This window comes from Podarcis filfolensis (genome assembly GCF_964270895.1).
Source record: "Podarcis filfolensis genome assembly, chromosome: 8".
Classification (NCBI taxonomy): Eukaryota; Metazoa; Chordata; class Lepidosauria; order Squamata; family Lacertidae; genus Podarcis; species Podarcis filfolensis.
This window is the reverse complement of record NC_139611.1, coordinates 32,420,317-32,444,199: the sequence shown is the minus strand read 5'-3', so window position 1 is coordinate 32,444,199 and position 23,883 is coordinate 32,420,317. Positions and strand designations below refer to the sequence as shown.

At 42.0% G+C, this 23,883-nt stretch overlaps 1 protein-coding gene across 1 annotated transcript in view; it reads left to right on the top strand.

Moving 5' to 3' along the window:
- Positions 1-23,883, top strand: part of ITFG1 (integrin alpha FG-GAP repeat containing 1) — a 126,605-nt gene that overhangs the window by 79,628 nt on the left and 23,094 nt on the right. The window contains exons 13-14 of the mRNA XM_083626050.1: positions 1,822-1,865; positions 4,840-4,918. Of these exons, the coding sequence (XP_083482176.1) occupies positions 1,822-1,865; positions 4,840-4,918 (123 nt within the window). The remainder of the gene's footprint in view (positions 1-1,821; positions 1,866-4,839; positions 4,919-23,883) is intronic.

Genomic DNA, 23,883 nt, shown 5'->3' with positions numbered 1-23,883 from the left:
ACTCTTCTATTGCAGATGAGACCTAAGGTTGTGTCTATTACAAGCTTGGAAGCAAGAGACAAATACGCTTTTATAAAGCTTTATTTTTAAGTGCTTTGTGGTCTATATGATAAAGTCAGCACCGCGCTCATCCTTTCACTGTGCTCTTCAAAAGTAAATGGACACCTTTTCATATTACAGGTGGTGAGGCTAAATCAGAGAGGCAGTCTGTGGTTGAGCCAGTATTTAACCCAGATCTTCCAAGCATTTTTCCAGCAGCATTTTCTACGCAGCCTACCGTGACCTGCTTCCTGGATGCATAGATAGGCTTCTTAAACAGAGGCTGCTTCGTTTCTCCATAAGTTTGCTCAGTTTTTTCTTTTTAGTTGGGGCTTTTCCTTCCAAATGATGAAGCACACAAACCCATTTATAAAATGTTGCTGTGTGGCACAAAAACACTGATGTGTTCCAGTGTTTTAACATAATATTGCTGTATTGCAGGTTGTTGGGCTTTGATCAGAAGAAACCTGGGTTCAAATTTTCACTTAGGCACAAAGCTCAGTGGATGACCTTGGAATAGTGACTGTGTGTCTCTGTCTCCGTCTATTTCTCAGCCTACTCTGCTTTGCAGAGTGGTTGTAAGGATAATATAGGATATTATTTGTTCATGCTCGTAGGCCATTGCAAATAATACATATAAAATGGCTGTTAATGTAACATTGTTGTTGTTGTTGTTGTTTGGTCATTTAGTCGTGTCCAACTCTTCATGACCCCATGGACCAGAGCACGCCAGGCACTTCTGTCTTCCACTGCCTCCCGCAGTCTGCTCAAACTCATGCTGGTAGCCTCAAGAACATTGTCCAACCATCTCGTCCTCTGTCGTCCCCTTCTTCTTGTGCCCTCCATCTTTCCCAACATCAGGGTCTTTTCCAGGGAGTCTTCTCTTCTCATGAGGTGGCCAAAGTATTGGAGCCTCAGCTTCAGGATCTGTCCTTCCAGTGAGCACTCAGGGCTGATTTCCCTCAGAATGGATAGGTTTGATCTTCTTGCAGTCCATGGGACTCTCAAGAGTCTCCTCCAGCACCATAATTCAAAAGCATCAATTCTTCGGCGATTAGCCTTCTTTATGGTCCAGCTTTCACTTCCATACATCACTACTGGGAAAACCATAGCTTTTACTATACGGACCTTTGTTGGCAAGGTGATGTAACATTAAACATGAGCAAATATACTTCTTATTTAAGATAAGAATGAAGTTAAAATAAATCCTTGACCTATCCAAGAATTGATGGTAGTTCTCTTAAATTAATGAATCACCTTTTTTACAACCCACAGCCTTGCAGGATGGTTGTGAAAATAAAACAAGAGATTTCCTTGTATGTCACTCTTTGAGCTGTTTGGTGGAAGGCTGGCTAAATGATGAGAAACAATAAATGGAATATTGAATCAAGAGTTGAAAAAAATAAGCCTGAGGAACCTCTATTTTTAGCATGCATTTTAATTTGTTTTCGTTCTTACATGAATATTGAGTCTGTATTTGGCATCACGTCACCCAGACAAGAAATAGGTGTGATAGAACAGTGATTACCTAATTAATGCCTTCATTATGTGAAGCAGCATAATTTGGACAAATCAATAATGTTTTTTAAAAAAACGTTACTGTGAGATAAACAACAGTAATTAAAATTTTTAGGAGCCTTTATAAAGAAAAGGCAACTTGACTTGGATGTGCAAATTGAGCATGAAGCAGTGACAATTATAAGATTGCAGGGAGATGTGTATAGAGCAAGCCTGTTAACAGCATAGATAACCATTAGACTCCTCCCCATTGTTTATCCACAGTGCTCAGCGGTCTTTGTTCCAATGACTGTCCGCGAAAGATAACGGTAAGTATGCTGCTAAAGGTTGTTGCTATTGAAATGATTTGGTGTCCTTAATCTAAAAGGCAATGGACAGAGATAGGGGAGGATAGTTTAACCCCCATATCTTGCATGCTAAGTGCTATTATGATAACCCAGTACGTTTCTTCCTGGGTGAGAGAAGCTTAACTTTTAATTCAGTTGTATGTAGAGTTCAAAGTCCACTATCTCCATTCCTCAGGCAGTCTGCAAGATCTTGCCCATATGGAAAAAGTGAAGGAAGGCTTCAAGACTTCTGCCAAGAAATTAGAAGCAAGGCTCCAAAATGTTAATAGAATGATAGAGTTAGAAGGGACCATGAGGGTCATCTAGTCCAACCCTAGCAGTTTAGGAATCACAGCTAAAAATCCCTGACCAATATAGCCACCCAACCTAACTCTCAACAAAGGAGAGTCCACCAACTTCCAAGGTAGTCCATTAACTGTCAGACAGCTCTTACCCTCAGAAAGCTCTTCCTAATCTTTTGTTGAAATCTCCTTTCTTGTCATTTGAATCCATTGGTTTAGGTCCTGCCCTTTGGAGCAGCAGAAAACAAGATTGCTCCATCTTCCATATGACAGCCCTTCAGATATTTGAAGAAGGCTATCATACCACCTCTAATTCTTCTCTTCTCCAGGCTAAACATACCCAGCTCCCTCAACCTTTCCTCATAAGGCTTGGTTTTCATAAAGTTATGCTTTGCTTTCTTGGTCCTTTGTTTCCTTATGCATTCTGAACTCCCCACTCCCCTCCAGCATCCTATCCCCCCCCCCTACTCATTTTGTCACACAATGACAATTAAAAAGGAACCCAGATTTTAAAAGCAGCCCACAGTGCAAGGTGGGCAGTGAGTGGGCTGCCTTTTCCACCATGGGAGATGGAGAGAAAGCCCCAGTGCACATGCCGGCTCCACTGAGCACCTATGCACATGTAAAAGTGTTAGCTAAATCACAGCACTGATTATCCAGCATGAAACTTTGCAAAGTTTGCTCTGCCTTTTTCATTGACCATGTTGTATCGTGTGCAATGAAGCCTCTGAATAATAAGCCTTGAGCAAAAATTTTAAAGCAATAATTTTGAAAGGCATGTCAGCAAGGCCCAATTTGTGAGCGCTCCTTTCAGACTGACTCGCTTGACAGCTGGGTTCCCCAAGGCACGCTGTAGTTGAAACATTTGCCTCTCACTTATCTCCTTTGGACTTTGTTTGAGGATCCAAATCTTCTTGAACGGTTTGCCTTGTTCTTTATTCTCCCTTCCCAAAGGTACCGAATCTTGACACTTGGGGCGGGGGGGGGGGAATGAGCAATGTTCTCTTTCCCATATGCTTTGTCCTTCTGACTTGTATCCACGTTTGTATTAATCTCTCTAGGAGGCATATGTGAAGTTCATAATGATTTTGACTTCAGAATAATTTATTTATAGTACCAAGCAACGCTGCCTTAAGTGAATACGATAAATGCACCAGAATCCCCATGCCTACAAAGCTCTTGGGTTGGGGGAGGTGGGACGGCAAGCCCTAGAAATGCTCACCCTGTAAACAGATCATTTGGAGCATTAGAGCTGTATTGATATTCAATAAATTGGTGTGTACTGCATGGCCATATGCAGACTGCAAAGTTCCACCTGGGGAACTAAAATATCAGACCCACAGACATCTAATACTGCATATTGTTAAGCACCAAAGACAGATTTGGCATCTTAATATGCGCAACTTCTTGCCCACAGGTTTACAGTTTAAAGAAAAGATATTATCTATATAAAGAAAGGAGGTAGGAAAGGGAAGAGGTAAATGAAGCAAATCATGGGAAGGAAGGCCTGAGCCAAGAGAAGTATTTAAGGATGGTTGTGGATGGAGCAAAGCAGATGTTATCAGGCAGTGCAGGGGTGGGAAAACTGTGGCCCTCCAGATACTACTAGATTCCAGGCCCCATTATTCCCACCTTGCATAGCCAGTGGTCAGGGATGATGGCAGCCCAGCAGCAACTGAAGGGGCCACAGGTTCCCTACACCTGAGCTAGAGAGTATTTCACTGGCAAGGGGCAGCTATGAAAAATATGTCCCGGTAGATGACAGTGATTGAAATTCTGGACTCAGAAACAAGATAGGTGGTAGCCAGGTAGAAAGACTGAGAAGACCAAAAAGGTGAAAGAAGATAAAACAGACAGAAAGGAGCGAGAGAAATGGACACATTTAAAAGATATGTAGGAGAAGCTTGAGCAGAACAGGATTGAGCAAGTCACAACAAGGTGAAATTGTGTAACCAAAGTGATGCTCAGGAGACGAATGGAGTAGCAGACTTGAATAAGACAAAAGCGGACTCCATGGTACCCCTTCCAGTGCTAAAAGAGAGGGGCCCACTAATAAAAAGCCTGGAAAATGGTTGCACAACCATTGTGTTTTTCAACTTGCATAAGCCCTTTTCCTGGCATCTGCTCTTCTTATCAACTGTCAGCCTGCAGTCACTCATCTTTTAGACTTGCATTAGCTGATGAGAATAAGTATCTTCCCTGGAAACATTTGCTGTTTTCTGCATCATTGGCTAAAAAGAACTCCGAACATTCCTTTTCCCACACCAGATTGGACTTGCAACTTTAAATGCTGTTATGCTCGTTCAAATCGACGTCAGAACACAATGACTAGGTTACTGCTGGGTTGCTTTGGAACTGCTGTCTTCTCTTTGCAATCACAGTACATTCAGAAGAGCACGTACAGGAGCAAATTGACAGCCGTATTGTTAGTTTGGTAGGGAAGGGTAGGCACCTCTCGTGGTTATTTGCCACATGAAAACAAAATTGTATTCTAGTCTCAGAATATCAACAATAAATCATTGTAGAGTTCCCAATATTGCACACATCAAAATGAGACTGCAGTCATTTCATGGTGGGGTTTGTTTTTTCTTTGCTGATTTTTAAGCTTTGAAAAGAAAAGGGGAAATAATCCAAGTCATTATCTTTCATTCCAGCCCTTCGGTGTGAATCAGCCTGGACCTTACATTATGTATACCACAGTGGATGCCAATGGATACTTGAAAAACGGTTCAGGTAAGACTTCTTTCTGTTGACTGCTTTCAATGTGAGTTTCCCAATGTGGGGCACACCAGCATTGGTTGTGGAGGGATGTCTTCAGAGAAAGGGAACCAGTTGAAGAAAGTGGCAATTGCCTGGATTCACCAAACCCTCCATGTAAACACAAGAGCATGGCAGGCAATGATAATCCCATAAACCAGAGGTTTTCGACCAGTGTGCCATAGCACCCTGGGCTACCTTGAATGAGAGTCAGGGGTGCCAAGGGCAACACTGGCCTCTGTCCCTCTTTCCTTCCTTTCCGCCTCTGATGCCCTCTCGCATGTCTGCCTCCCAAAGGCTTGTGTGACTGTTTACCTCATGTTCACCTTTGGCCAGTCTCCATCGGGCCACTAAGGCTGGGGGTGTCCTCTTCCTAGGCCCCTGGGGGGTGGCGTGAGGACCAAGGGTGGCAGTGGCGGTGGCTGCTCAGAGGACTCACAAGGAGAGGGGAGAGGGAGGAGGCTGAGGGAACATTCTGCAAGGGAGGGTGCTCAAAAAGGGGTGAGGGGCTGCTGGCTCTGCAGGCAAAGGAATATGGACAGGATATCCTGTCTATGCAAATTTGATGCGTTCTTGAGAGAGCTGGCATTCTTAAAATAGTGGTTCAGATATTAGACAGCAGAAGCAAAGGAAGAAAACAACAAAATAATCTTGGCTTAAGACTTATGGATCAAAACTAAGATACTTGAACTTAGATTCCATTGAAATCAGTGGGGTACGTAAGTCAGAACTTAAGTGTGTCTCACTAATTTCATTGGGCTCAAGTTCAGTTAACTTAGTTACCCACAATTTGTACCTCTCTTAAGTTTTGTCCCATCAGCAAACATGTTTTAAGAACCTGAATCGTTAAACGAGAAAACAGTGACAAAAGATGGATTTATAACAAATAGGCATCTTTCAGTTTTTCTGTTGTGGCTGCTGTGCTTTTGTAGTTGCCAGTGTAAGGAGCAAATAGTAGCCAAATTTCTATAGAAAAAAAGAGAGTAAAAAATAAAATGTCATATTTGCTGTTATCCTGCCCCCTGCCCCGCAGACACACACTTGGAGCTAGCTAGACTGTTGGATGTGAGCTAATCAGTCTAGAGTGTTAGTGTGGAAACACATTGAAGTGTCTCCCAGAGTTGTGAGTTTTTGCTTGGAGAGCCGCCATGGCTAGAAAAATGGTCCTGGGTGTAGAGGAAAACAGCTTTGACTGCCTAGCAGAGTTATTGTGATGGTTGTTGTCAAGGGAGAGCATTGAATGATGGAAGAGATAGAAATGTAACAATCTAACATCAATAGCTTTGGGCATGTTTTTAGCAAATTACTTCGAAAGATGTTACCCCAAGGTTAACGCTATCAATTTCTAAATCATTTTCAATTTTTATCTACATTTGTTTTCCTAGGGAGTATGTTGTTGTTTAAAGGCCCTGTCCTGTCTTTTACACAGCTCTGCCTGCTTGTTTCAGACTTGAGTCCCCTTGATAGTTAATTTGCTGATAGGAGCCCACTTCTTTACTAAGAGCCAAAGGTAATGATGACCCATGAATATACATGAATGTGCTATAATTGTATTCTCCAAGAGTTGTGACTTTAGGCAAATGGGTCCCCTTTTCTCGTCAGAAAAGTTATGTGCCCTTTTTTTAGGAATGGGAGAATGGATGAAGTTTTTTTCTATATTAAAAAAGCTAAGTTGTTAACCTCCTTATTAGGGCAAGGATGTGCACGGTTAATGCAGCTTTGAATGGATGTATCATGACCTTTATTTACTCTTAATTGCACTCATTGGGTCTGTTTATGCAGTCATGACTTCTTTTTCTGTTTACTTTTTCACTCTGCTGGTCATGAATGATAATGGGGTCGGTACAGTCTCAGGCTTGCAATCCTTAATATTTCAAGGGAGCTGATGCCTTGTAAACACATGCAGGGTTGTGGAACAGCTGGCTGCAGGTACCCATATAATTAAGCAGATTATAATAAGCATCTCATATACAGACAGGGTGGTCATATTTTAACTATTCAGAACTGGCAGCAGACCGGATCTCTGCATGAAAACTGTCAGTCTGGGTGGTTTTATAACCATGTTGGCTTTTAATAAATGAAAACATTTTTAGCACACAGATGGTAAGGAAAACCTGTCCCTCTGATAGGAGGACAGAGGGAGAGGTAGAAAACCAGCCTGGAGGTTGTACCAGCAGAGAATTCAGCTCCCTGGGAGCCAAGCTTGTCTAAACTTCCAGCAGACTGACATACATAGACTAAGTAGGGCAGGCCACAATGATCAATAACAGGGATCTTTTGAGGACCCAGCCTTTTTACATGGATCCAATTTGGATGTTCATTAGTTCCAGTTATTTCAAAAGCCTGTGCAGTTTGTGACATGCTATCAGACATGTGACTTGTGGATTTTGCCCAGGGGTCATCCAGAATCTCTCTCACTCCAATTTCCTACAGGATTTCAGTATGAAACCACAAGTACGAGCCATTTGTGCTTCTGAAATACCAACAGCTAATGACCGACCATTCACAGCTGCTGCCTTCTGGGGTCAGTGCCGTCTGAAATGGCACTGTCACATCTAGAAGGGAAGGCTTGTGGCTGGCTGCTAAAGGGCTCAAGCCTCATGATAAGAGATACGATGACTCCAGCACAGCTTAGATGGCAAAGAAGCATGGTTTATTCAAATGGATCAAACCCCAGACAGCGAGTGTTAGTATGGGTGAGGTGATGAATCATACATCATTTCCTTCCGTAGTGAAAACGGTAAAATGTTGCCATCTTGGTAGTTTAAAAATCCATACATCTTATAAATATATCCCCAGCTTCCTCAGTGTTAGCAGAAACCCAGGTTCTAATCTATATTCTGTCTGTTTTGAAAGTAGTTGACACTTAATTCGTCAGAGCAGAATATGAATGTTTAACTAATGATTGCAGCAGAGGTGAGGAACCTTTTAAGCCTGGCGAGACAGATCCTTCACTCACCCACTCGCAGGAGGTCACTTCGGTCACCTGTCATTCTCATGTCATCAATGCGGCCCACTTTTTCCTTTGTGATGTGGCTTGTGCACTGCAAAGGAAATTCCCAGCCAGTCCACATAGGACTTGAAGTCACCGCTGATGAATCCTGACTTCCTTCTCCACTTTCCCAAGCTCCACTTAGAACCAATCACAGCAGGGATTGCGTTTAGCACCAAATTTTAGGAACAATAAGCACAAGCCCCACTTGCCAAAGAGCAATCAGGATCATATTTTCAGGCTCCCAATTGTTCTCTTGCAGTCATATCTTTATCTATGATACACCTGATGTTGTATATAAGAGCTTTTCAATCTGTGTGTCACTCCCCACACTCCTCCCAGGGCTGGAAAGGGGTTAGTTTAACGTTCGATTTGCTAGTAAAACTGAATTACTGTGTCGCGAAACGACGCATGTCTTAAAAGCGTGTCACCAACATGAAAAGTTTGGAAAACACTATTGTATATGATGTCAGAGGTGGGTCTGCCTTAGAAGGAAACAGCCACGTGGGCCTAACTGCTGGGCCTAATTAGGCTCACAGGTCAAAGGTTCATCACTGCTGGTTTGGAGCATGTACTGAGAATTCTGGGTATTTAAAATGCTCCTTAACAGTTAACCTGTTAACAGTTAAACATTACTAGGCTCTTTCCCAAATCACAGGTGGTTCAGAAACAACTTAATTCAAAGCTGCCTGAGCAGTTCTTAACTCTGACCTGAGGGTCAAAGGAGCCCTTCTACAAAGAAACTCTTAAAATAAGGAATTATTTGTTTTGGAGCGGGTCTAATTGCATTTAGCAAATAACACCAGCAAGGCACTATGTAGCTTCAAATCATCCAAGGCCTTTTAATACATGATACAAATATGTCAGATATATATATAATTCCAGATACCATGTGTAATGTAGTGAATTCTCAAGAAAGAGAAGCTGGTGACCTAGATACCAATAAAGTAATGTGGGATGTTAGTCTAGCACTGCAACTAGCCTGCAGTCAGTGCAAGGAAAGTCATTATCCTTAAGCAATAATTGTTAGGAGCTGGTTTGGCAACTATATTAACTTGGAGGAGAAGAGGTCTGTGAAAGTTATTATTGAGGTCTTTTCCAGCCAGAATGCTGCTCGCTAACATGAAATGTTCATGAACGATGAACTTTCATTTGAACCAAAAATTGTAGCCGTAGATAACAAAAAATATTTCTTTGTGAAAAAGGGCTCGACGAAAAGGGTTCTGGTATAATAGTTTTCTTGTACGATGGTCTGTCATTTCAGAAAAGAAATGCTACCAACTTGCTTGCAGAATGTATGTCTGGGCATAGCATTTTTGTGTTGTATGTTTGTCAATAAAATGATGTTTGTGTTCTATATGTTAAACATATTAAAGACTCAGTCTGTGACCAACAACTTCCGTACAGCATAGCCTAGAGGGAAAAGTGAACTTTTTGCTCTAGCTTAGTTATGCCTTCTCAATATCCGTCAACCTACACTGTGCAGACGTTCATCTCAAACACATTTTTAATGCTGTTAACCTCCTTGGGCACTTCACCAAAGACACCAAGAAAGCCCATCCTCTAGGAGATCAGTTCCTATAGAGATGTGAAGCACAAGGTGCAAAAAAGTGACATTTTTCAAATCAGGGCCTAAATAGAAAGCCTTGTGGTTTCTTACGTTATAAAAGAAAAGCAATTAATATTGTGTACCCTAAATTTTCCAATGTACAGTTCATAGTATAATTAACTTTGTTTTTTAAAGATTGCTGGAGGTCAATCTTTTGCAGCCCTCTTTTACACAGTAATGTATAATTACCTTCAAAATTTTCTGTCCTTTCCATTAAAAAAATCATGTCTTGTTAGACTTGAAAGGTGCAGCTGTGGAGTCCTTTCAGAACTATTTTACAGAATAGAATAGTAACAGTTTTATTTGTTTGGCTATAAGCCATAACAAAGATAAAAGATACTCAGAGCTGAGCCACAAATTTGACTCCTAATTTCTTGGTCGCCAACACAAATAGAGAAATAAGGAAGGTAACACAATTTTCCTTGTCCGACAACAAAAGACAATAGTTGGGGATAATGGTAGACTTGTTAAGTTGTGTGGTGATAGATGTTTGACCTACCTAATTCCTTCCTCCAACCCGCAATCCCAGAAGCACCGGAATTCAAAAATTAGCCCCATGGCATATGACTATTTATAGTCACAGCCACCTTTAGAAAAACTAATGCCGCTTAGTATTATTCTGATGTCGCTGTGATGGCTGCCTAGATACATATTTGTAGATATATTACTGTGGTAAGCAGATGGAACCAGAGGAACTGCTTGCCCCAACCCTGAGAACCTGTAGCCATTGGTGGACTACGGCTCCCATCATCCCTAACCATTGGCCATGCCGGGCGACGCTGATGAGAGATGGAGTCCAGCCCAACCAGATGAACCCTGTGCTCTTGATGGCTTAGGGCAGTGGTGGCAAACCTTTTAGAGACCGAGTGCCCAAACTGCAACCCAAAACCCACTTATTTATCGCAAAGTGCCAACACAGCAATTTAACCTGAATACTGAGGTTTTAGTTTAGGAAAAAAACAACTCATACATTAGGATTAATGTAACCCTTTCCATTGATATATAATTTTATGGTATAACTCAGTGCTTTTTTCTATTAAAAATGTTTAGGGATACTCTCATTTTGACTCAAGAAAATCACCATTGGGGGAAATAAATACAGTTCTAATTGGGGAAATTAAATACAGTGAATTTCTTCTCCCGTTAAATTCACAAAATGTTTAGGAGTTTGCATTCCCCTGTGTTCTCACAGAAAAAAAGCACTGGTATTAGTCCAAAAAAAGTAGCATTATGAGCTGTCAAACCTTGGAAATACACTTTTTCCAGAAGATGCACTGGAGGGCTTGTACTAAGAGCCACTAAGAGCTTCTGGGGGGCAGGGAATTGTCCTGAGTTGTTGAGCTTTTGGGGGGAAGAGTCCATAAAATCGTTCAACACTATCACAGACTTACACCAATTGTCTCCACCACAACGGCAGCCAGTCGAAAACAGCACTTGACGCAGCCACCAATCACATGCACTAGCGAGGCAGGGAATCTCCTGCTTGTGTCTTTCAGGAGCCCAGAGGAGCCGGAGAGCACCATCCACCTAGTCCATGGGTAGGCAAACTAAGGCCCGGGGGCCGGATCTGGCCCAAGCGCCTTCTAAATCCAGCCTGCGGGCGGTCTGGGAATCAGTGTGTTTTAACATGAGTAGAATGTGTGCTTTTATTTAAAATGCATCTCTGGGTTTTTTGTGGGGCATAGGAATTTGTTCATTCCCTCCCCCCAAAAAAATATATAGTCCGGCCCTCCACAAGGTCTGAGGGACAGTGCACCGTCCCCCCGCTGAAAAAGTTTGCTGAGCCCTGGCCTAGTCCCTTTGTGTGTGCACTCTCTCTCGCCCATAGACCCGTTGCTTCCTCGCTCCCACCCCCCCTTCCATGCCAGCTGGTTGGCAGGTGCACAGCTTCACCCAACGCTGCTGTGGGCGGCACGCACTCTATGGAGCGTTTCCCGCCCGTAACGACATTGGGGGGGGAGAAGCCACCCACTTCGCAAACACCCAGCAACGGTCCTGTTTTGGTGACTACGCGCGTGCCCACAGAGAGGGCTCTGAGTGCCCTCTCTGGCACGCATGCCATGGATTCGCTACCACTGGCTTACGGTCATAGTTGGCTTGTCCCCACTGTCTTCTAGTATCTAAAGTTCTTATGCTTTGTGAAGCAGATCTTCTCAGGAGCTGGGGGAGTTAACAGTGTGTGAATTGCAAAGGTATGTAGGTGGAGGAGTGATAACTTCAAGTTGCAATAGAGCTCAGCCCAGAATTAAAGCCTTATGATGTATAAATATTGATGAATTTGTGAGATTAGTTTTTAAATATTAATGGCCCGTTGTTTGCAAGCAATATTATAGTCAGCTTCTTGAGTGTCAGGCTTCGGTGTCGCTCTTCAACCTTGCCATCAAACAGATGATGATTCTTCTTATTCAAACCTTTATTAGGCATTATACAAATAAAACGATAAAAGAAAAAGTAACATATAAAAGCCTTGAGATATATACAGAAAGGCAGCAGTTGGCTACATACATATATATATATATACATATAAAATCAGTGGTTTTCCTTGTTAACCTGCTCCTTGGAGGACTGCTGCCAAAAACTCGGCTACCCCCGCCGTTACCCTTTGGTCAACGTCGGATAGGCAGAATCCCACACATTCACCTTGTTGGGGCTCCAGACCACCCAAAAGAGGGGGCAGCACGCGTTGACGGAGCGTACTGTACAATGGGCACTGAAAGAGAATGTGCTCTACCGTGTCCGGGACATTCATAAAACATCTGCAGAATCTCTTGTTTCTAGGGATGTTTTGATATCTTCCCCTGACAAATGCTGAGGGAAAAACATTCAAACGGGCCAGCATAAAAGCCCTACGTTGGGCTGGAATTATTAATTTGGTGACGTAATTGGCTCTGCTATCTAAGATATTTAAATCATAGAATATGGGCGAGCAAATTTTGTTTACAGCTGCCATAATATTTTGCCTCTCGACATCCTTTAGTCTAGTTAGGATATTATGGAAAATGTATTGCTCATTAGAATTGTACAGGGGCTCCAGCTCGATGCCTAAAGATTCAATCTTTTTTTCGAGGTACTGATACCATCTTGATTTGTAGGAGTCTTTGAGCAAATCAGCGAGCAGACTTGATGGAGGGCAGCGAAAATGGCAGCGTAACCAGTACTTTATTGAGGTGGACCAGGCCCAATATTCCATTGTGTGTATGCCTATTTCTGCACACATTGTTTCATATTTGATCACAGCTGGGAGTCCAAGAATACGTCTCAGAAAGCTGGAGTGAATCTTTTTTAAATCACTATTATATGCTTGGACCCATAGCGGGATTCCATAGAATATCTGGGATTGCACTTTTGTTTGGAATATCTGATTGGCCGCAGGAATAAATTGATTGCCTTTCTGATAATAAAAACGGGCAACTGCTGATGAGGTGCACTTTGCCTGTTTTATGGCATTTGTGCGATGATTTGCCCACCCTAAATTGCTCTGGAATAAGATTCCCAGATACCTATAGATTTTCACTTGTTGGATTTCTTGCCCTCTTATTTTCCATTTCTCTAATTTCCAACCATTCGAGAAGACCAAAATTTTTGTCTTCTCGTAATTTATAGAGAGCTTGTTACATTCGCAGTAAAGGATCAGAGAAGATATAAGACGTTTCAGACCCAAACTCGTTAATGATAGTAGAACAGCATCGTCTGCGTATAATAACAGAGAAACTGGTTTCTGATTAAGTTTAGGGGCATGTGATTCTATTTTTTGAAGGTGATCTGGCAAGTCTGATAAAAATAAATTAAATAGGAAGGGGGCAAGAATACACCCTTGTTTTACCCCTTTCGAGTTTGGGATGTCTGATGAAAGGTGACCTTTGGTGTTAAGTTTGACTTGACAGATATTGGAAGAGTATAAATTTTTTATTAGGATCAATAAGCGCTGATCAATTTTTAATTCTGCGAGTTTCCTCCACAGCTTTGGGCGGTCAATTGAGTCAAATGCACCACGAAAATCTACAAAAGCGGCAAATATCTTAGATTGCCTTTGAGATCTGTATTTTTCAACCAAATGCATAAGTATAAGGCAGTGGTCTAATGTAGAGCAACCTTTGGAGAAACCTATTTGTTCTTTCCCTGGTAAATTTAGATTTTTCATCCAGGTAAGGAGTTTAGATAAAAGGTGCTTAGCGTAGATTTTCCCTATCACTGATAATAGGCTTATCGGTCTATAATTCCTTGGTTCTTTTGGGTCGCCATTTTTAAAAATTGGGATAATTATTGATCTTAACCATATCTCAGGTATGATCCCATATTTATCTATGAGGGTAAACAATTGAGCTAAGGGTTCTGCCCACCAATCTATATAGGTCTTGAATAATTCTATTGGTAGACCGTCTGGCCCAGGAGATTTCCCCGATTTGAAATTTTTAACTATCTCTCTAATTTCCTCTTCTTCTACCCTTGGCCACTCCTGGAGTTTATTGATTTTATTTTTAGTGGTTTCATTTCCTTTAAGTTCACTGTGTAGATTGTTAAATACAGATGTAAAATATTGGGACCATTTGGATTCTGCAATTGGTGGTAGAGTTAGTTGATTTTCGGCTTTCAATCCTCCGTACACTAGGTTCCAGAACGCTTTGTTATTTTTACTCTGGATTGAGTCGAGTAATTGTAGCCATTTTTGGGTTGCATATTTCTGTTTCTTTTCGGCCAGAATGTAATGATATTTTCTTTTTTCATCAAGATAAGAGGGCTCTAGTTTAGTGCGATTATTTTTAAATGTTTGGCGCAGTTTTCTTTTTAGCTGGAAACATTCATCATCAAACCAAGGGCTAGCGCTATGTTTAAGTACCCAAACTTTAGGTGGAGTACTAAGTTCTACGAACATTTGGAAGATTTCATTATAAATTTTCGGAATATCACTGTAGGAATTAGTGGTCTTTAAGTTGGATAATACTTGTTTTCTCAGGTTGGCTGTAAGTTTTTGCCCCACTACTGCACTCATTTCCTGGGACCATTTTAATTGGGTCATTTGTTTGTATTGAGAGGGTTCTATAATATTGTGCTTGGTTATTTTGGTTTCATCCTTTAAGTTAATAGACAACAATAATGGCTGATGGTCGCTTTCAGTACGCGTTCCGATTTTGAGGTCCATAATCGAATTTATAATATTATAAGGGACAAGAATATAGTCGATGACACTGCATCCTCGGGGGGAGAAGTATGTAAACTCCCCGCTTCTATCGCCTTTTGTTGAACCGTTCACAATCTGCAAATTAAAGTTGTTACATAATTCAAGTAGGCGTAAGCCTTCGTTGTTTACAACCCTATCTCTGGAGAATCGTCCTATTTTCAGGGCATGTGCGATATCATTGTCAGTATTCCAATTTAGTTTGCTACATAGTTGTTCATTGTTGGTTCCCACTCTGGCATTAAAATCACCTGCTATTATCAATGAGGCATTTGGGTATTTGGCGGTCAAATTTTCTATATAAAAGGTTAGTTGTGACCAATTTTCACTGTTACTGTTGTTTTTGGATGGGGGGATATAGACATTTACAAGTAGCAAAGTATCTTCTTTTTGGGTTAAAAGTAGGGCTTGTGCAAGTGGCAAGCATTTTTCTAGCTGCTTGATTTCAAACCCTAAGTTGTCTTTGATCATACAACAGAACCCTGCTTTCGGCCGGCCCTTCGTGTTTGTTTTCAATGCGGGTTTCGTATAGGAGGAGAATCCATTGATTTTAATATCTCTAGTTGACCATGTTTCTTGTAGAAGTATTAATTCAAAATCTTTAAAGAAGTTCATTAGGTCTGGGTCTCCGTCTTTGTTTCCCCACCCTGCAATATTCCAGGACAGCAAGCGTAGAATCCGTTTTTGAGTTGGTGGCTGGTTGACAGCATTTAGTCATTCTAATTCTGTTATTGAGTCCAGCGAGGAATTTTGTCTTGTGCCGATACAGCCATTTGTCGCTACTTTCGGTGGGGAACATAATGGTGGATCTTTTAGATTCTTTTTTAAAGTGCGGGAAATTAGAATTTCCTCCCTTTCTTGATTTTCTTCCTTAGCTGTTCCTTGTTCCTGAGAGATTTCTGTGGTTGGTGGACTATTATGGACAGTAGGATTGTTTTCGGTCTCTACTTCCATTTCTTTGGTCTCATTTGATGTTGAGCTCAATGTGTCAGGTCTGTTGGAGGTCATCTTTTGTTCGGGAATGTTAGAATCCTTTGTAGTACTTAAATAAGGGGTACCTATTTCGTTTGGAGCTAGTAATTGATATCTCAGCCAGGAATTTGTGGTCTCATTACTGGAGTTTTTCCTTGTCATTTCATATTTTAAAGGAGGCTGGATTTGAAGCTCTGCATCTATACATTTAAAAGTTCCATTAGTAGCTCTCTTTTTGACTATGCATTTTGGGGAGAGGGCTGGTAGGTGTGAAGTTTGATTGTGTATTGTTTCTACTGCATTTTGTTGACCTTGTTGGTGAATTTCGATCAATTTGGCCTGTAGTTTCGTCAGTTTACTGAGTATGCTTATTTGTTCTTTATCTGGTAGGTTGGTAAAGTTACTCAGCAGATCTTCTTCTTCTGGGACTGTCCAGTCTGTTGTGTCAAGGGCGAGGCTGTTAATTGATGCTACAATCGCATGGTTTGGGAGCTTGGATTTTTCTTGCGTAATTTCCCGGGTAGCTGGCAGCGGTTTCTCCCATCTACTGGGTTCTTCCACGGGAGTAGGGCAGATATCGGCTTCTGTTGGAATGGCCTTGTTCATCTTGTTCTGTCTTTTAGATGCAATCAATGGTCTGAGTGATATATCTTCAAAGTGTCGACGTGGAATAATTCCTTTCTGGGCTAAATGAGCCTTTTCCCTTAAGATTTCGGTTGGGATTCTATGGCTACCAAATCTTAGTAGTACTTTTTTGGAATATCCATCATTAGTGAGCCTCTTGACTGCTTTTAAGTCAATCCTTCCCCCCTCAAGGCCTAGGAGCAGATTTAGATGATGTCTGGCCCAGAAGGATGACTCCCAGTAAGGTAGGGGCCCTCTGTATGGAAAAATGTGGAGAACAATCTCACATGGCCTCAGTATCAAGTTGACTGAGTGAGGGGGGCTTCCTCTGATTTTTGGCTGGTTTAGAGGTATAAATTTGTATTTGTTCTGTTTATCTCCAGGGCTTGTTAAGGATGGCAAAAAGGGAGTGAGTTGCCTCCTTTCATCTGGGTTATCCAGCTTCTTGAAGATGTTTTGTAATTGTTCAAAGATTTTTTGAACTGTTTGAGCAGTCAGTAGGCAGCATTCCTCCAGCAGCTCCACCTTTCTATCAATTAGTACTTGTGCCTCGGTTATGGGAGTAGTAGCCTTGTCCTCGTTTATTCCTAGGGATATCTCTTCAACTGTCTTTCCATGTAAAGAGTTGAGGGAGTTTTTGGGAGGAGATATGTGCTGTTTTTGAGGTAGCAGATACTTATCTAGATTACTCTGTTTGAAGCCAGAGGGCTCTGCGTCAGTTTCTGTGTCAAGACACCTGAGTCTTTTGGTTCTTCTCATTGCAGATTCTTCTTAAATCAATGAGATCAGACTTCTAGATAGAGTGATAAAGTATTAAAGTTCTCAGGTCGCAATCTCGTTCAATTTTCATTCCGTCCTAGGTGGGCTGCTGCGAGGAGTTTAAAAACTGGGTCCAATTAGAGCACTCCTTTGCAGTATCCCCCCCCCTTCTTCTCAGTTTGTTAAAGCAACTGAGATGTTTGGGGGTCCACGAAATTGAAGGTGGTGGAAGAAATTTGTGGTTTTATGAATTTGTAGTTTTTAGGGTTAAAAGCCCATTAGAAGTCCTTCAAAATCCTTGGAATAAGTTTGTCACGCGGAGTCAAAGAGAGACTGGGAGGGAGTGCCTTAAAGCCCAGAAGGGAATGTCTGAGAGCCTTTGTTAAAACTTCACTAACTTCATTAAGTCCCGGCACCGAGGAAGATGAGATACGAAGTAGTGAGAGGAAATAAAATCCAAAAGGAGGAGAAGAGCCAGCAACAAAGGCATTTAGCTAAAAGATTTCTTTGAGCTCCGATATGAGCGTCTTACCTCGGCGCCATCTTTCTGTTCGATGATTAACTTATTAGCGCCTAGCATTTACTAAGCACTGAGCAATAAAACCTAGGGTAATAGACTATTCCTTTCCTATGGCTTACAAGGAAAGGAAATTTTGTTTTGAAACAAACACAGATATGAAATTAGTTCATCATCTTACCCCAAGCTATACATTAATAAATTATAATTAAAATAATTCCTGACATTTATATCTAGCATTCAGGGTGTTCAAAGTGTTTCACATATGTTGTTCCCGTAATCCGTTCAACAGCCCTGCGAGGCATGTCTATATTTTCATCCCTGTTTTGTAGGTGTGAAGCTGAGGCTCATAAAATGTGGGCTGTCCTGAGGCCGCCTGGTGAATTGGTAGCAAATGAACTGGGGGTTTTCCTTCATTCCCAATGCACTGTGCATTTCGTTATACTAAGAATGCATTTTTTTTCTAATTTAAACACAGGACATAGGTATGCTGATGGCTTGTGTCCAACTAAGTCCCACTGAGCAGACTCTTCAAAATCAATGGACTTAAGTTAGAGTCCCTTGATTTAAATAGGTCTACTCTGAGTATGTCTTATTCAGATAGAACCCCTGTGCATTTTAGTGCAGATTAAAGAACTTGCTTGACAGTTTCCTTTTTAAAGTTTTTGTAGTTTAAGCCCTCTCTCTGAAGATCAGCGCTCACTTTTGTTTTGGGTCTGTTTGGCTAGAAATTATCACATTCAAGTATCAATCACCCAGCTGAAACTTGATTTATTTTCTGAAGTGAAGGGGGATTAGGCAGAGTTTCAGCTTTTAAACAGAGCTTCTTGCAGTTTGGGAAAGACTTCCTAAGTGTCAAACTAAATATTTGAGGGAAATCAATTATTTGCAGAACCAAGATTCATTCAGATGTTCCCGTGAGCAAGGAAGGCATACCATCATCCAGGACAAATTCCAAAGTAAACGTAACACTGCTAGTTTAAACAACAACAGGCAGAACAACAAACGAGCCCTGTGGCACCCTAACAGTGTTATTGTGGCATCAGGGCTGCCATTCAAGCTTTTAGACCTCCGGCCTATACTGTGCTATCACTGCATTCAAAGCGCTTTGCAGAACGAATTGCTGTCGAATAAAATTCCACCGCCCCAAGGAGTGTGCTGCTTAATTCAGATTACAGAAGACTACAATGAGCAGCTTCTATAAGCATCTATCATTCTCCTCTATTGCCAGAATTCTCCCATTTGTGCTTGCATAGCAGGGGACCAGCAAAGAAACCTGAAAAAGATTTGAATTATTATTATTATTATTATTATTATTATTATTATTATTATTATTATTAAAAGCAGGTTTCCTAAACTATATTTTTGGCTGCAGTTTTCCTGTACTATTAAGAGAATTCTCTTCAGACTTTCTTTTCCTAACTAGTTAGGAAGCTGTGTCTATAATGTTTCAGAGAGACATGACTAATCACTGTTAAATTCTGCAACATATTAACCCCGTGGCTCTGTCCGACAAGCATGAAAGGGCCGCAAGAGCATATCTCTGTCCTTAGCTCTGGGATCATTTTTCTTCTTGATTCATTGCTCTTTGTGTCCAGATTCAAACTAGATTCCACAGCCAATGCCTTATCATGGAGTTTTTGTTCTTTGCTGGCAATTTTTAACCCTCCTTGGCAGTCTGGCCTTTCACCTTCTGCTGAGCCAGCATCTTCGTTAGCCCTTCTGGGCTTACACAGTTTAGTAATGCCATGATTATTTAGCGCCGTTCTAGGTCCTTGAACTTATGATCTGCAGTAATAGTGCGAGCTGCGTACAAGTTGTTTGCAGCAGTTTTACCAATATAGTTATGATAAATACGTTTTCAGCAGCATGTAAGATACAATCATTTCATAGAGCAGAAGGCTAATTCTCATTAGGTAGTCCCCTCTCTTTTGTACTTGAGAGGCAGCGCTTGAAAGGAATGCTTACAGGAGGCAGAATGTTCCCTAGAAAAGGGAAGGGAGAACATGCCCTAGCGCCAGGGATGCAGTTTCAGACAGGGTCCAAAATAGCTGCGTAGAATGCATCAGGATACCTTTTTCAGCCCAAAGTCGCACATTCTTGGTGGGGGGGCATAAACCAGCGGTGAGCATGACCAGAGGAAAAAGTGGGCGGAGCACTGAATGCGAATTTTACCTTTGTACAGTAGGCTAGTTTTTGCTGTTATTTATTTACAGTGGTACCTCGGGTTAAGTACTTAATTCATTCTGGAGGTCCATTCTTAACCTGAAACTGTTCTTAACCTGAAGCACCACTTTAGCTAATGGGGCCTCCCCCTGCCGCCACGCCACCGGAGCACGATTTCTGTTCTCATCCTGGAGCAAAGTTCTTAACCCGAGGTACTATTTCTGGGTTAGCGGAGTCTGTAACCTGAAGCGTATGTAACCCGAGGTACCATTGTATTGTGTTTATATCCCACTTTTTTCCTCCAAGGAGGCCAATGTGGTGTACATGGTTCTCTTCCTCCCCATTTTGTCCTCACAGCAACCCAGTGGTATAGGTTAGCTTGAGAGAATGTGAGTGGCCCATGGTCACCCAGAAAGTTTCATGGCTGTGTGGGGATTTGAGCCTTGGTCTCCCAGGTCCTAGTCCAACACCGTAACCCAGTGGTCCTCAAACCTTTTGTTCTTATTCTATCAGAATAAAAATTTGCTTGCACCACACCAAATTTTTTATTGGTAAGAAATACGTTGGGAAACAAAAAGAAACTACAGTGGTACCTCTGGTTACGTACTTAATTTGTTCCGGAATTCCGTTCTTAACCTGAAACTGTTCTTAACCTGTAGCACCACTTTAGCTAATGGGGCCTGACGCTGCTGCCGCGCCACCGCCGCTCAATTTCTGTTCTCATCCTGAAGCAAAGTTCTTAACCCGAGGTACTATTTCTGGGTTAGCGGAGTCTGTAACCTGAAACGTATGTACCCTGAAGCGTATGTAACCAGAGGTACCACTGTACTCGTAGCAGTGGTTGATTTGTAACATAGAACACAACTATTTTATCATACGATCATGGGACATCCAGAAAATATAAAACGATGCAGTTCCATAGGAGCTTGAATCATTCCCAAAATATAATTATAAACAAGCCTCTTACATATGTACCAAACTCAATGAGAGGTGTGAGCTTGCTTTTAACGGGTAATCTCATTTATATTAGGTATAACTTGAGACAAACAAACTCTAATCTCGCCGTCACCACAAAGAAGCCTTTCTCTTTTCTGATCTTTCATATTTGTCAGCGTTGAAAATCCCTGTTCGCAACAATATGCTGTGGAGAACTGTAGAAGAATAGCCAGTTCTCTTGAAGAGAGGTGTGGATACTGTGGAAAAGTAATAAATATTATTTTTAAAAAAAAGAGAGAGAGGTGTGGATACTGTTTCTGGTTGTATATCCCCCTGCCAAAAAAAAGATACTGTAGTGCAGAGCTTTCCAAACTTTCCATGTTGGTGACACACTTTTTAGCCATGCATCATTTCACAACACAGTAATTCAGTTTTACTAGCAAACCAGAGGTTGAAACTAACCCCTTTCCTGCCCTGGGAGAAGTGCAGGGAGCATTCGCGCAACATACCTACATACTGCAGCTGACACACTAACGTGTTGTGACACACAGTTTGGAAAGCTCTGCTGTGCTGAGCTGAGCTGAAATGTTTAAATATTTCTTTGATTGTCCTTGAATCTTCTTGGCACGTTCGCCATCCTGTCCCTCCACACCAGTGTGGTGTACCACAACCTTTGAGAACCACTGCTACACCTCTCTGGCTGACTTCTACACACACTCTCTCTCACACACACCTCTCCCTGTCGCTCCTCTATCCAGGAAAGCAAGAGTCATTAACTGACTTCAAGGACATATTACACTGCAGGGGTCAGCAACCTTTTTCAGCCGTGGGCCGGTCCACTTTCCCTCAGACCATGTGGTAGGCCGGACTATTTTTTTTGGGGGGGGTGAACGAATTCCTATGCTTCACAAATAACCCAGAGATGCATTTTAAATAAAAGCACACATTCTACTCATGTAAAAACACTAGACAGGCCCCACAATTAACCCAGAGATGCATTTTAAATAAAAGGACACATTCTACTCATGTAAAAACACGCTGATTCCCAGACCGTCCATGGGCCGGATTCAGAAGGCTATTGGGCTGCTTCTGGCCCCTGGGCCTTAGGTTGCCTACCCCTGCATTACAGCCTGCCAAAAACTCTCAACAAGGGTGTGAAGCAAGCTTGGGGAGGCTATGTGGCCTTGAGAAAGGACCACAGAGAAAGGCCTGGCGGGGTGCTTTTGGCCCCTTTGCCTGAGGTTTCCTACTTCCGGAATACATTTTTCAGGCAAGAATAATACTTTCCAACATAAAAAAGCTTGTAGTTGTGCCAGCATCCCTTGATTAAATAAAAGGCATAATCTTAACCATGTGCACTTTTGCTTGAATTAATATGGCATCTCTATTACGAACTGCTGCCAAGTGTGAGGAGTTCTAGGAAGCGAATAGTGATGGAGTTTTGAGAATAGTAGGTGGGTGGAAGGGATAACAGGCTAATACTGGAAGGCGAAGCTAAAGAGATGGGGGGGGTGGAGTGACAACTGTCAGCCAGGAGAGGGAGGGATACTTGACAAAGTAGTGAATGTTCATAAATCGGAAAAGAGAGTAGGATGAAGGTTGCAAGGCCAAAGTGAGGGGGAGTGAAGAAAGCATAACATAATGAGTCTGCAGACTCATGACTGAAAAAAGAAACAAGTTGCATCCCCTTTCAAGGAGGAGTGCCTCTGTAGAAGAAAAATGGAGCCTTGTACTACCATCAGAAGATGGGGCTACAAAAAAAGAGAGGGGGGAATGTGACTGGCTTCTCTCCTCCATTTTTTTCTTCTAATAAAAAAATCATTCCTTTAAAAGGGATGCAGAAGAAAGCTAGTTCAGCCACAGTATACAACGTTCAAGCTTAAAGGTCCAATTTGCAAAACATCTGCACAAATGAGATTGTGCAGATGGAAACTCTTCCTCTTCCTGACACCTTCCTCTTGTTTCCTCTTCCAGTCAGCCCATCTCACGAGCTCACTTGCTTCCATTTGCCTTTGGCTTTGTAAGTTTAAGTAATTACCACAGTGGCCCCAGGTCCTGCGCCCTTGTCAGAGGGAATCCTCTTTCCAGGTATCTTTGCAAAGGTACTGAGTCGCTCTTAGCTTTATTTCCTTAGTATGCCTGAACCTTCTATTTTCTTTTCAAATAAAACAAACCAGGGTCTCTCTTGTTTTTGTTTGCAGTTTTCTCAATAAATTAGAGAATTTTTACATCTGTGACTTCACTTTGATCAACAGTGCCAGAACTGTGGAACTTGAAAGGGGGAAGTGAAAATTTGCACAGCTGTTTTCCTTTTCATAATCACAGCCGTTCCGATCTGCATAACAATGAGAGCCAGCCTGGCATATTTGGCAGCCCACTCCAGTGACCTCTGTGGGAGGTGGTGGAGCAGAAGCAAATCGCGGAACATGGTGGAAGAGCTCATTTGAATGTGCTCGGGAGATGAGAGGCATTTTCTTTCCCTTGGCTGAGCCACAAGGGTGGCTATTCAGTGCATTCCAACCTCTGCGCAACTTGCTCTTTTATTTTAGACCAGTCCGGTTTTTGGATATTTGACTGGAGAAGGTGATAACAGTAGAGTGAAGGAGAGAAGTTGCAAATGATTTCTCATTGGCTGGAGTGGGCTATCAGTGACTAATTATCTATGATCTGCCTCCACAGTTGGAGGCAGCAATGCTTCTGAATACTAGTTGCTGGGAACCACAGAAGGAGAGAGGGCTCTTGTGCTCTGATCCTCCTTGAGGCCTTCCTATGGGCATCTGGTTGGCCACTGTGAAAACAGGCTGCTGGACTAGATGGGACATTGGCCTGATCCAGCAGTTTCTTCTTGGGTTTTCATTGGTTTTGTCAAGCATTACCGTTTCCTGATTCTTCATCCGCACCTCCGTTTCAATGTCCAGCCATGTTTGTTTGTTTTTCTGTCATTCTTCACTTGACTTGTGTGTAGCAACCTTTCTGCAGCACTTATGCATGGTGGGGCATGTATGAGTGAAGGAACTCCCATGTGAAAGAATTGGGTGTTTGTCAGAAAGAACTCTGGTAAATGAGCAGTTTGTCTGGTCAAGTAACTCAGTGTGTTTCTTAATGTCAAAATGAAGTCAAGCCGCCGTATTTAAAAATCAGTTTAAAATATAGCATGGAAATCAGTCTTCCCCATTTGTGTCACCTGTCA